The sequence below is a fragment of the Amphiprion ocellaris genome, chromosome 5 (assembly GCF_022539595.1).
Source record: "Amphiprion ocellaris isolate individual 3 ecotype Okinawa chromosome 5, ASM2253959v1, whole genome shotgun sequence".
In the NCBI taxonomy this organism is placed as follows: Eukaryota; Metazoa; Chordata; class Actinopteri; family Pomacentridae; genus Amphiprion; species Amphiprion ocellaris.
The window spans coordinates 8109499-8123756 of NC_072770.1; the positions used below are offsets into that span (position 1 = coordinate 8109499).

At 40.5% G+C, this 14258-nt stretch overlaps 1 protein-coding gene across 2 annotated transcripts in view; it reads right to left on the reverse strand.

Annotated features, from left to right (window-relative positions):
- The window catches only part of c5h6orf89 (chromosome 5 C6orf89 homolog), a 16421-nt gene extending 2282 nt beyond the window's left edge, over nt 1-14139 (reverse strand). The window contains exons 1-6 of one of the 2 annotated variants that reach the window (XM_055010923.1): nt 14001-14139; nt 12319-12553; nt 10647-10812; nt 8575-8723; nt 7183-7334; nt 1040-1175 (exon numbers count right to left, since the gene is read on the reverse strand). In XM_055010923.1, coding sequence (XP_054866898.1) covers nt 1040-1175; nt 7183-7334; nt 8575-8723; nt 10647-10812; nt 12319-12507 — 792 coding nt within the window. In that variant the 5' untranslated portion in view covers nt 12508-12553; nt 14001-14139. Of the gene's footprint in view, nt 1-1039; nt 1176-7182; nt 7335-8574; nt 8724-10646; nt 10813-12318; nt 12574-14000 lie in introns of both variants that reach the window. The other variant, XM_023281477.3, reaches the window with a different exon arrangement.
- Between the last annotated feature and the right edge of the window lie 119 nt (nt 14140-14258).

A 14258-nucleotide genomic window follows, 5' to 3' on the forward strand; every position in this document is an offset into this window, starting at 1 on the left:
GGGAGAATCTGCTGAATGAAGGCACCACTTCAACAAACAGCATTTATACACTAACATTTAGCAATAATAAGTGTAAAACTGTGACTTTTTAAGGTGAAAGCTCGAATACATTACAAAAATAGATTCATCCTCTGAATCCAAAATCCTGCTGGCGAGTTTAAAACATGTTATATTTTTATAAATACATCATTTATTTGCCAGAAACCCGACAGAACCAGCAGATGTTTTGTTTTCCAAAGATCCTTGAGCATATCACGTGTGACTTGCTGTTTTATTGGGAAAATGTTCCATATTTGAGCTTAAGATCCTGATAATTCATTAAAACATTTTTATTCTACATGCCTCATTTATAAATTTGCCAAAAATAAACAATTTGCTTCAATCAGATTCTGTAAAAAAAAAAAAAATCCTGCACTCCTTACCACAACCATGACGGCATTAATGAATCAGCTACGACCAACAGTCATGCGACAAAAATTCAGTGTTCAGCTGAACTGCAGGCAGTGTTTTTAATCACACAATTAAAGCTTCACAGTTGCACCTCACAACTCAGATTTTTTTTACAGAATCTGGTTTAAGCAAACTGATTATTTTTAAATGAGACATGTAGAACAAAGTAATTTTAATTAAATATCACAATTTCCAGCTTTAATTTGGTTCCATTTTCTGACTAAACGCCATATTACAGACACATAGTTCAAGGACCGACGGACAGCTGAAAACAGACAATTTGTTCTGTTTATACAGTCTGTAGCTGTGACAGATTTGGGTGATGTTTTTAATAAAATAACACGGCTTTGGGAAAATTATTCAAGTATACTGTGTGTTGTTACAGTTCAGGTACCATTTGTGCTGCCAGTGAAGTTTTTATTGCTGTTATTTTTTCATTTATTTATTGTGGAACTGCAGCATCCAAAGCTGGATTCGTCTTTTTTTTTTTGCACTTTTTCCGTCTCTCTGTGTGAAGACGTCTGGATCGGTCGACTCAGCTGGACCCAGGTGGACCCAGGTGGACCCAGGAGGACCCAGGAGGACTCACCTTGCTCTGGGAGTTTGTGCTGTGTGTGACCAGGCAGCGCTGCAGGATGGTTCCTGCACTGTCCAGCAGGGGGCAGAGTTCAGCCTTCGGGAAGAGCCACCGTAACACCTTCTCCCTGGTCCCAGAGCTGAACCTCCTGCACACAAACCATCAAATACCACCGCAGGCTGTTTTCATACAGTCGTATTCCACACATTTTGAAATAATAACCTCATTAAATAATCAAAACACCTTCCTCAGTTTTGCGAAACAGTCAATGAGCTTCATTGGAGATGGAAACAAGTTCTCTGAAAAAGTTCTGACATAGCAAACATTGAGCTCACATGAATGATCAGCTGTTTCTGGACAGAATGAAATATGCCTGATACCTGCTGACATCTAAGAATAATTACAACTTTCCAACTGAAAACTTCTGTTTTTCATATAGAAAAAGTATAGAACTTTTGTCTGAGCATTTGTACATTGTGTAGAGCATAACACGAGCAACAGAGGTGATTGTTTGTACTTCCTTGATAAATACACCAGGGGTCAGCCCAGAGACTTGGTACGTAGCTGTCAACACATGCCACCTGACAGAGGTTATGAAATGGCAAAGAATCTGTTGGAACAACATTTTGGTGATGAATACAAGATCACTGCAGCCTACATGGAAAAGGTGCTCAGCTGGCCACTAGTGAAGGCGGAAGATTTAAAATCTCTTCAAGCTTATGCTTTCTACGTGAATGTTGCAATGCCATGGAACATGTACAATACATGGGAGAGCTAAATATGCCAGCAAACATGAAAACATTGATCTCAAAGCTCCCATACAAGCTAAGAGAAAAATGGAGAGCCTCTGTTTGTGAAGTCATTGAGAAATCGTAGGCCACAATTTACAGACATCGTCACATTCATTGAACGTCAGGTAAAAATCATTTCCGATCCTGTCTTTGGAGACATTCAAACCACACCAGCAAATACAGGAAGTAAATCTGTGAATAAATTAAGGTCAAACCCACAAAGCAAACTCAGATTCAAAGGAGACAGCTTTGCAACTGTTACCACCACTGAAACACCAATAGTGGAAGATCTAGGAAGGTTTAAGCAAAGTAAGGCATCTGCTCACACTCCTAACTATATGCTGTTTTAAAGGTCACACATTGGACCAATGCCCACAGTTTGACAACAAAGCACACCGGGACAAGCTTGCTTTTATAAGAACGAAAGGAATCTGTTTTGGCTGCCTTCACTTTGGACACCTTAGCAAAGATTGAGAGAAGCGCTTGACTTGCATAAAGTGCAACCAACACCATCCCAGTGTTCTGCACATTAATCAAAATGAGAAAGCAAGCAGCACGGATACCAACCAACAAAGGAAACCATCAGTAAGCAATGCACTAGTCTCTTTAAAACCATGTGGACAAACAGGGGCCGGTAACAGTGATGGGATTTTGTCAATCTTGCCTGTGCAGGTGAAATCTAGCAAGGGAGGCAAAATAATCCATGCTTTTCTGGATCAAGGCAGTACCGACACATTTTGTTCAGAAAATCTCATGAGAAAGCTGAACGTTACTGGAAGGAAAGCTCAAATTACCCTGTTAACCATGGGAGCAAAAACATCAGTATCCAGTTACATGCTTATGGACCTGGAGATCTCAAGCCTCACTGGAAAGCAGTTTTATGACCTGCCCATGGTTTACACCCAGAAGAGGATGCCAGTGAGCACAAATAACATTATAAAAGAAGAGGAGTTGGCCAATTGGCCATATTTGAATGGTGTTGTAATTCCTCACATTCAAGCAGAAGTAGAGTTGTTGATTGGAACCAATGCGTCTAAACTGCTTGAACCATGGGCATTAACAGTCGTGGCAATGGGCCATATGCCATTAAGACCCTATTGGGATGGGTTATTAATGGTCCCCTTTCAGGACACAGAGAGGAACAGTGCAAGAGTGGCTACCCTGTTGCTTCTGTGAATAGAATCTCCATTACGAACTTGGAGCAGTTGCTGATCAATCAGTACAAACATGATTTTAATGAACGGTCAACAGAAGACAAAGAGGAAATGTCAAGGGATGACATGAAGTTCTTGGAAATCATGAAGGATTCATGCAAGATCCAAAATGGTCATTACACCTTAGAACTTCCCTTTAAACATAAAGACATCTCTCTGCCAAACAATCAATGTGTTGCTAGGCAATGTATTCTTGGATTGAAAAGAAGGTTTATGAGAAATGAGAAGTTCCACCGAGAATACACCAACTTTCTCAACGATATAATCAGTAAGGGATATGCTGAACGTGTACCTGAATAAGAGCTGGAAAAGTCTGATGGTAAGGTGTGGTACATTCCGCACCATGGAGTGTACCATCCCAAAAAGGAACTCTGTGTGTTGTTTGTGATTGTGGAGCAGAGTATAAAGGGAAATCTCTCAATAAGGAGCTTCTACAAGGCCCTTACCTCACCAGCTCTTTGTTAGGAGTCCTTATCCGATTCAAACAAGAACCTGTGGCCCTGATGACTGATGTTCAAGCAATGTTCCATCAAGTCAATGTGGCACAGAAAGATCATGACTTCCTTCGGTTCTTGTGGTGGCCTGAGGGCGATATCATCTCAGGAACTGGTAGAATATAGGATGACTGTGTATCTGTTCGGGGCGGTGTCTTCTCCTAGCTGTGCTTGTTATGCCCTCCAAAAGACAACAGGAGACAACCAAAACAGTTTCCCTGATGATGTAATTGACACAGTCACGAGGAACTTCTACATGGACGACTGTCTTAAAAAGTTTACCATTAGAAGATGAGGCTGTTGAAATGGTAAAGGACTTAACTATTTGTCAAAAAGGAGGCTTCCATTTGACAAAATGGATGAGTAACAACCGTAAGGTGCTGCTATCTATTCCAGAACAGGAAAGGGCAAAGAATCTCTAGGAATTAAATCTGGACAGAGACCAATTGCCAGTAGAGAGAGCCCTTGGACTACACTGGTGTGTTGAAACAGACACCTTTCATTTCAAGCTGTCACTCAAAGAACAGTCTCCTACTCGACGTGGTATTTTATCTGTGGTCAGCTCAATCTATGATCCTTTGGGATTTCTTGCACCGCTCACACTTCCCGCCAAGCTTATACTGCAAGATCTGTGTAGGAGGAGCTACGGATGGGATGATCCGATCCACCAAACTCTAGAACAGCAGTGGACAAAGTGGCTAAGAGAACCGGAAAGAGTGGTGGCATTCAAAGTTGAAAGATGTATTAAGCCAGCAGACTTTGGGATATACATGTGTGGGCAGTTACACCACTTCTCTGATGCTAGCGAAAAAGGCTATGGCACGGTGACATATCTTAAAATATGGAACAACAGCAACCGTTGTCATATCTCTTTCATGCTAGGCAAGGCCAGGTTTGCCCCACTCAAGCAAGTGACGATATCTCGCTTAGAGCTCACTGCTGCCGTGCTTGCTGTTCGTTTGGACACAATGCTTAAAACAGAAATACAGCTTCACCTTAAAAAATCCTGTTTCTGGACCGACAGCACTTCAGTTTTGAAATATATCAGGAATGAAGACAAGAGATTCCACACCTTCATGGCAAACAGGATTTCAATCATCAGAAGGTCAACCGATGTTTCACAATGGAGGTATGTTCATACCACCCAGAATCCTGCGGACAAAGCCTCAAGAGGAGTCAAAGTGGATGACTTGCTGACCAACAGAACATGGATTGAAGGCCCTGAGTTTCTGTTGAACCTAGAGGAACAATGGCCATCTATTTGCTTGGAGTACAACATTACTGCTAATGACCCTGAGGTCAAAAAGGAGCTCACCACCAATGCAGTAATTGTAAATACACCAAGTCCCACACACCAACTGATCACATACTTCTCCGACTGGAAGCGCTTGAAGAGGTCAGTTGCTTGGATCCTGAAAATAAGGAAGACTCTAATGGAAATGAGTTAACAACGAAAAAAAATAGGTCATGAAGATGCAGATAAAGTGAAACAGGATATGCAACACATTAAAGCAAAATTAAAAAATCAGAGTTTGACTTCAGACGACCTGTCAAAAGCAGAAATGGCAATCATTCGCTTCACGCAGTAAGAAAGATTCCACGAGGAACTTTCTGTGCTGTCCTCTGGAAAGGGTGAAGTGAAGAAGGAGAGTTCCATCTACAAGCTGGACCCCATCCTGGAGGATGGCTTAATTCGAGTAGGAGGGAGACTGAATAGAGCAGCAATGTCTGCAGAATCCTGTTGTCCTCGCAAAAGACCTCCATGTATCCAATTGCTACTCAAGCACATGCACAAGCAGGTGGGCCATAGTGGGAGAAACCATGTTCTCTCAAGGTTGCGGAGAAAGTATTGGATCACTTGTGCTAATACAGCAACACGTAAAATCCTGTCTGACTGTGTCTTCTGCAGGCGCCATAGAGGGAAGTTGATTGAGCAGAAGATGTCAGACTTGCCTCTAGAGCGCATTGTTCCTGATCTTCCTCCATTTACCAACATTGGAGTTGATTATTTCGGTCCAGTTGAGATCAAAAGAGACCGATCCATTGAAAAATGCTATGGAGTCATTTTTACCTGTATGGCATGTAGAGCAGTCCATTTGGAGGTTGCCTACTCACTGGATACCGACTCCTGTATAAATGCTCTATGCAGGTTTGTTTGTCGACGGGGACCAGTCTCTCATATACGATCCGATAATGGAACCAACTTTGTTGGTGCCGAAAGAGAATTGAGGGAAGCTCTTGCTGCTTTAAATCACAGCTAAATACAGTCAGCGTTTCTGGAGGAAGGAATGAAGTGGCGCTTCAACCCACCAGCAGCCTCTCATCACGGAGGTGTATGGGAGCGAATCATGAGGATGGTTAGACGTATAATTACCTCAGTCTTACACCAACAAACCTTGAATGACGAGGGGTTTCATACAGTACTGTGTGAAGTTGAAGCCATCCTGAATGACCACCCCATAACAAAACTGTCAGGAGATCCCAACGATCTGGAAGCTCTCACTCCCAATCATATTCTCACCATGAAAGGAAAGCCAATCCTACCACCTAGCTTGTTCGAGAAGTCTGACCTTTACCTCAAAAGGAGGTGGAGAGAAGTTCAGTACATCTCAGACCTTTTCTGGAAATGCTGGTTGAGAGAATACTTACCTTTGCTACAAGAGCGGCAGAGGTGGAGCAAGAAGAGATGGCGTCTTGTCCCAGGAGACATTGTACTTATTGCAGACTCTACAGCGCCACATGGTTCTTGGCTGCTTGGAAGAGTCCTGGAAACCTATCCAGATAGGAAATGATTGGTGTGTTCTGCAACAATAAAGACTAAAACTAGCACACTGGACAGGCCAGTAACCAAACTTTACTTGCTTCAAGAAGCTGCAACCAAAACAGTTTAATATATACAAGACTGTATTTATGAAATTATTGGCTCCATTATGAAATTTATGTTGAACTGTTCATGCCTCCTGCATTCTCAATTAGGGGCCGGTGTGTTGGAGCCAAAATATGATCTCTTTGTTTTGATTATTGTGAGTGTCGGTATGACTGTGTGGGTGTGGCTTTAGGAGTCACGGGGTTGTCCACCGTAGGGAGTGGACTGCATATATACCGGCTAATGAATGAATGAAGTCAGGTGTGCAGTTCGGAGGATGAAGCCGAACAGTTTTCGACTGTGCTCAAACGCCGTGTCAAGCAGGTGAATGTTGTCAGGTTGTATAACATTGGTTTATTGGAGACTTAATGTTGACTGAATGATAACTTACCTGCAATTGCCATCAATAAATGAAACATCAGTAAAAACGAGCACAGACACTGTTTTAATTTGAAGCCGCACGCGTCAGACTAAAGGACACCAACTGTCACCTCAGTGACTACAGGTAAAGTCACTACAGTATCAGAAAGGTTCCAAACGGTTTGTACTTCCAGTAAAGAGCTTTTTTGAATTACTTTTTCTGCAGATTTACTCCCCTCCAAAATCACCCCAATCATTCTAACAAGATTAATTCTTTCCAAATACAGTTATTCAAGTCATTTGCAGAAAAACTAAATATTGCGGTATCAGGTTTTTCCGATACCCTGCAGCCCCGACTGGACCTGATCAACCCTATAACTGAGAACCCAGTGGACCTTTGAGAACCTCTACTGTAAACACAGATCGGTACCAGAGCAGGGTGAAGTTTGCGGGTCCCTGAGGGAGTCCGAGGTTGTGGTTCTGCAGATCGTCATCCTCCTCCAGCAGGATGGACATGGAGCCTGAATGGGCCAAGTAGAGCTCCTCGAGCTGCTGCCGCTGGACGCTGAGGGATTCACCGCCCTGCACAGACCAGCAGGACACACACAAACCAGTAAAAACACACACAAACCAGTATAAATACACACAGAAACCAGTAAGAACACATAGGAACCAGTATAAATACACACAGAAACCAGTAAGAACACATAGAAACGAGTAACAACACAAACCAGTATAAACGCACACACAAACCAGGAAGAACACATAGAAACCAGTATAAACACACAGAAACCAGTATAAACACACACAGAAACCAGTAAGAACACATAGAAACCAGCATAAATACACACACAAACCAGTAAGAACACATAGAAACCAGTATAAACACACACAGAAACCAGTAAGAACATACAGAAACCAGTATAAACACACAGAAATCAGTATAAACACACACAGAAACCAGTACGAACACATAGAAACCAGTATAAACACACACAAACCAGTAAGAACAGACAGGAAAGGGTTCAGTCAATCAAAGTTCAGCAGCCCAAATGTGACCAAAGTGGTTTACAGTAAAAACAAGAGAATAACTTAAAAACAAAAGAGTAACTGAAAACAGAGACAGCAGTAAAATATAGAATAAAACTACAAAAAAAAATGAGCACTTCCATACCGTGTCTTTGTTCTGGTCACAGATTTAAAATGTTTGCGACAATAATTCATTGTGAAGCCGATAAAATCAGCCATGAGTTGATGGATTATTTCTCTTCTGCAACCTTAAAGTCTCCGAAAATTAATTTTTAAAGGAATTAGATGAAACTAAATGACAGACAAACACACCGGGTGCTTTTTATTCCACTCATTTATGCTTCTACACGTTCCCTCTGATCTGATGAAATCTGATGATTCTTTCCGTTTTCACAGTTTCTGATTCTTGTAAACGGTGTCATTTTTGCGATTTATTTTATATATTTATTTTAGATAAAGTGCTTTCTCTATTTGCAGGCAGGTTTTGGGGTGCAGATGGTAAAAATCGGTCCTCAAACTGACAGAAAACCCTGATTTGGTAAAGACAAAGTGTGTGATAATAATGATGATTAATTACTTAAGCCAGTAACATAAATCTGTGATTTGGTGACATTATCCAGCAGATTTCTGTGTTTCTATTTGGACAAATGTTGATAAATGCATTCAGAGAAAAACTGCAACTTTCTACAACTCTGTCTCCACTCTTTTTTTGTTTATAGCTGTTGCTAACTAAGTTTGCATCCATGATTGTGACATTCATGAGGCGACCGCAGAGGCCGAGTTGACCTCTGACCTTCAGCAGGACCAGCTGTGGACCTCGTCGCAGCGTCACGGTTCCTCTGAGGCTCTCTGGAACTTCCAGCACAGAGGAAATCTCTGCACATCCAGAACAGTTGACCAGGTTCTGCCTGAGAGAACCGGCACTCCACCACTCATGGAAACCTGCAGCACAAACAAGAACAATGACATCACTGAAGTTCATCTGTACGTCAGTGAGGACAGGTGAGATGTTTAAACACTGAAGCTCAACATAAATACAACTTTCAACATATCTGCATACAGTGATTCATTTATTTTAATAAATTATCTCAAAATCCCACTAAAATCACATTTAGTCATCAGTTTATACAGTCCAGAATAATGTCGACACGTGAAGAAGAAATGTGGCAAAAACGTACGACTGTAGTCAGAAAATCTGAAACTGAAATTACTAACTAATCAACACTGAGTCCGCTGTACATCTCAGTTTTTAAGCACAAAGAATTACAAATAATGACAGAAAAAGTGAGTATTTACAGCATATTAACTCTCTGAACTCTAAGACCCACCAAGGGGTTGCATATGCGTTGTTTTTTTTTTTTAAATGTATAAAAGATCACCAAAAATACATTGTTTATCAGCCAGAAAATGCAAAAACAGAAAAACACTTTCAACTTTCCAATCTTCTTTGAGGTAATCGTATATAACATGATGAGAATTCAAGCAAATCTAAGGTTAAAATTATGGTATTTCACATATTTGTTATATATCATTTAGAAATTCACCAAAAAAGAACCATTTGCTGGAACCACAGTCTGTACAAAATAAAAACTTCTAAACTCCTCAGTGCAACTGTGAAGCCATGAGTGGACTCAGCTGTGACCAACCGTCATATGATAAAAAAATTTGGTGTTTCTGGCTGAACTACAGAAACTGTTTACACAGAGAGGAGAGCAAACTAGTCTAAAATGTAAAAACTTAAATATCTGCAGTATGTAGAGTCATTCTGTGGTTTTTCCAGTGTTGGTAACAGCTGTGGACACTGAGGAAAATGTTTGATGTGTTGATTTTAGGTTTGTTTAACTTCTTTTTTTTTTTGATTACTCCACCAAGGAACACGGCAGAGTTATGTGACGATCGGCGTTGGGTTGTTTGTCTGTCAGCAATATTACTCAAAAACAGACCAACGGATTTGGATAAAATTTCAGGGAAGGTCAGAAATGACACAAGGACCAAGTGATTAGATTTTGGCAGTGATGCAGCTGAAAGTTTGGATCCACGGATTTGTTAAAGATTTCCGTATCATTGTGAGATAGCGGCACGGCATCACTGTAACCATGACAACAAGTGAACACTACGTCAGCTGCCTGCTGATGATCACATGATTGTGATCCTACTACAAATCCACCACTGAGGACTTATTTGTTGGAAATGATACAAGGACAGAGCAGCCTTGGCAGAGTACTGCACTCTCTGAGTGCTTTTCTTGTTCGTTTTTTGTAATTTCTGTCATTCTAACTTTAATTTCTAAATTCTCTCTCCTTCTTCATGGTTGTTCTGTTTCCATGGAGGTGTAGGATTTTATATTGTAGTGAAAAATTAACCAGCAGTGAGTAAACTCAAGAAAGAAGGGGCTAGATAGACAGACTGATAGATAAGACAGATAGATAATTCATATTTCCCACCGAGACGATCATTTTCAGTTTAGCAATGTCCATTTCCAGTTGCTTGGTTCTGCCACTACCATATTAACTGCCCATTTGTGCATGCATGACCTTAAGTCTATTTGGACAAACTGCCCGAAATGCATTGCCAGACACGTTTCAGGGATTTTTGAGTCATTCTGTGCTGCAGATGCATTAATTGATTAAAACTAAAAGTTTTAATCAGATTAATCATGATGATGGAATAATCCACGTTAACGCGTTAATTTTCACAGCCCTAGTCATAAATATAACAGGAGCAAAGAAAAAACACCCAGAAGCTGCTGTTCGGAGTTCAAAGGGTTAAAACATTTCAACAGATCTTTGCATGTGTGTTTGTGATTGAGACCAGAAAGTATACTGTAGTAACACTACAGAGACTCTGAGCTGTCAGGCTTCTCACCCTGCAGGTTGTACTTCTTGGCAATGGGCAGAGACAGCAGGCGGACATGGCTCAGAGGAGACGACCAGTTGTAACAGCCCAGGTTGACCAGGCCGAGCTGGGGGGCGCTCTGGGGGTAGGTGAAGGCCAGAACCACCACCAGCAGGAAGCCCACCGCCACCACGAACTGCACAGACCATAAACACATCACAGCTCTGAGAACCAGCTTCAGGCCACACAGAATAAGAGGAGCAAAGCTTTGAGGACAGAACTTCACTTACAGTCAAGTAACTGATTTTACAGCAAGAAAATAAAATATTCTCACGAAGAAAAATGATCTTATTGGATTTTCACACATAAAATCTTTCTTAAAACATTGTTCAGTGGCTCATATGTACAATCTGTCAAACTATTACTACTAAATTAATTCATTTTCTGAACCACAAATCAGCACAAGAAGCATGTTATCTTTAAAAGAAAACTGCCAAAATAACAGCATTTCTCAGCCAGAAACTGTAAAAGCAGAAACAAGTGCCAGATTTTCAACTTTTCTGACGGTACTTGAACTTATCGAGTGACTTCATTGGTACAATTGACCAAATCTAAGCTTAAAATTATGATATCATTTCATTATGTCTCTTCTTTTTAAATACCAAAATAAACTGTTCAAACCAGCTCTAATAAAAAACTAAAAAAATCTCCATTATTCTTTAAAACTAAAAAGCCACAAGTGACTCATCTGTGACCACCAGTCACAACAAAAATTCTGACATTTTTTTTTGGCTGAACTGCAGGATATGTTTACACAGTGAGAAGACAAGTATGGAAACTAATTAAAAATAACTACACATAAACAAATAGATCAATAAATAAATAGTTAAATATCTGTAGTATGCAGAGCCAACATTTTTCCATTACTGGTAACACCTGAGGACACTTGGAATATTGTTAAACTTGTTGACTTAAGAATTTTATTAATTTTTGTAAAATAAATAGAGAATTCCAACTTTTGTTTTTCTTTTTTTATTATTTATATCTGTCTAGCTGTGTCATACAGTACAGAAGAGATGTCCCAAATAGTCAGACCATTCTCTAATGCCAGCACTGTGTAGAATGGTCTGACTGCACCTCAGATTATTATAGGGGAAAACTGCTCTGTTTTTGTTGTTTTTATTCTTTAAACCAATCACAGTCGTCTTGGACAGGTGTAGGACTTTATATTGCAGTGAAAAATGAGCTCACAGGGAGGAAAAATTGTGACTGAAATAAAAAACAAATAGAGAAACTGCTGCTTGGAGTTCAGAGGGTTGGAAGAGAAGTTTGTGGGGATTAACTTGCTTTTGGAGTCTCAATTAACCATTGAAGGAGCTGCAGTTTTTAGCACTTATGGTCAGACCATTCTCTAATGCTGAGCCAGCGCTATGTAGAATAGTCTGACTGCACCTCAGATCATTATAGGAGGAAAACTGCTCTGTTTTTGTTGTTTTTCTCTTTAAACTAATCACAGTAATCTTGGGCAGGTGTAGGACTTTATATTGCAGTGAATAAAAAGCCCACAGTGATTAAAAAAAAAAAAAAACTGACAGGAGTAAATATACACTGAAAAGCTGCTTGTAGTTCAGAGGGTTAATCTATTCTATCTCCTGCTGACTGGAGGCTTCATCTGTGTCTTATCTGCTTTGGGATGCCTGACCTTGATGGTGGCTCTCAGGATCGGAAACTGAGGAGGTTCTCTTCTGGGCTCGTTGGTCTCCAGGACCTGCTTGATGAACCTCTCGATCTCCCTCTCCGACATGCCGTAGCGATATCCCGACTGGCGGAGGATGTCGATGCTCTCGGACAGCTTGTCGTAGATGCACGGTTCGCTCATCGTGGTCCCCATGGCGGCAGATTCTCGGTCAAAAGCGTCAATGTTCAGCTGCTGGAGGCTGCAGGAGCATCATGTCATCTGTGAGGGTGTCCAAGATGTTAGGTATCATAACCAGCACTTCTAAACGTTGCTGACATGGTGCAAATTATTACATCTAAGGTGAAGAAGCCGGTGTCTTTTACAGAGGAACTTTGGCCACTAGTGCTGAACAATTTGGGAGAAATATCTAATTTTTCAGAAAGATATTGTAATTCAATTTTCTAAAGTCAAGCTTCTGTTTAACATTTGCTGTCTAATATATTCAAAGTTGCCACTTTGTGCCTCGTATCAGCAGATTAATGAAAGTCTCCAGAATGTTTCTTTCAGTGTTTTAGCTCCGAAAATAACAAAGATGCTGCATTCCTTCTTGGCTGTATAACTTCTGGTTTAGTCCTAAACAGGCCAAGTCGTTTTTTATTGACTTCTGCCAGTTTATTTCCATTTGTCACTGTGAAAAAAATCTGCAGAAAATGATTCGATGGGGAATTTTTTTTGTTTTTTTTTTTAAATCTTGGAAGACATTTGATATATGGAGCTAAAACTTGACAGATATAAATATCTATAGTTTATGTTGTATAAAGTGAATCAGAGGAAGGTGGAGCAGAAGGTTCTGATGAATTCTGATGGATTAATAATACTGAGAAGGAGTTGTAATGAATATTTTTTTATTATTTATAAATCTGCTGTTTGGTTTCAATTAGCAAACAGACATTTGGTCTATAAAATGTCACTCAGGTCCTCAACCATATAAAGGCAGCAAATATTTCCTCTTCAGAAGCCACAAGTCGAACATTTTCTTCATCCGAACAACGACTTTAGACTTTATCGTTCAAACGTTTCTGGACGTTTTCAGGAAACAGTTAAACTGTAGCTTTATATGCTGCTGGCCCCGCCCCCTTCAGGAAGAAAACTCTCTCTGGTTGACAGAATCATTGGTTCCTCTATTTTTGTGTATAAACTTTTCAGTGTTTTTAAAGCTAGAGAGGGTGTCAGGTTGAGGAGAAAAAAATATTACCTTGAGATTGTCACCGCTTTAATTTTACACCTGTTAGTTTTTATGACAAACACGATACAATAAAAATAGATTGACACTTTTTGTGACCTTTAAACACAGATGTAGACGCCAGATGTAGCTTCCAGATGTTAACATATGAGGAACGACAAACTAGTTTTATCTGTTCTCCTTCTGTTAGCTGTCATCAGAAACAGGAACCATTTCAACTGTCATTAATTCAACCGAACCACAACAAACCGTGACACCACATTAACTAACGTGATATTAAACTACTTTAACTTGTGAAGGTTTAACCGTGTTTGCTTGTGTGCTGCAGAAAATGCTAAAAAGAAAAAAGAAACCTGAGCTGCGTCTCCTCTGCCCACTGACAGGTTAGCTCGTCTCTGTTAGCCGTGCAACACTTCCACTTTCCGACCAGAAACAACCTCCACAAGCGGCCAGAAGTTCTCACCTCAGACTGAGATCCTCCACCGAGCCGGACACCGTCTCATGTCTACCGCTGTTACCGCGAATAAATCTATTTTACCGGATAAGTAGCTCGTTAGCTAACGGGTATGTCTGCCACTAACGGAGGCTTCTGCTGCTTCTTCTTCTTCGGCTATTATTGCCGGGTAGCGATCAGTAGCGCCCCCAGCTGGTGAGAAGTAACGTCTGACAAAAATAACCTGATAGTTTTTCTTCACTAATTTTTCCCATATTTTTCAAACAC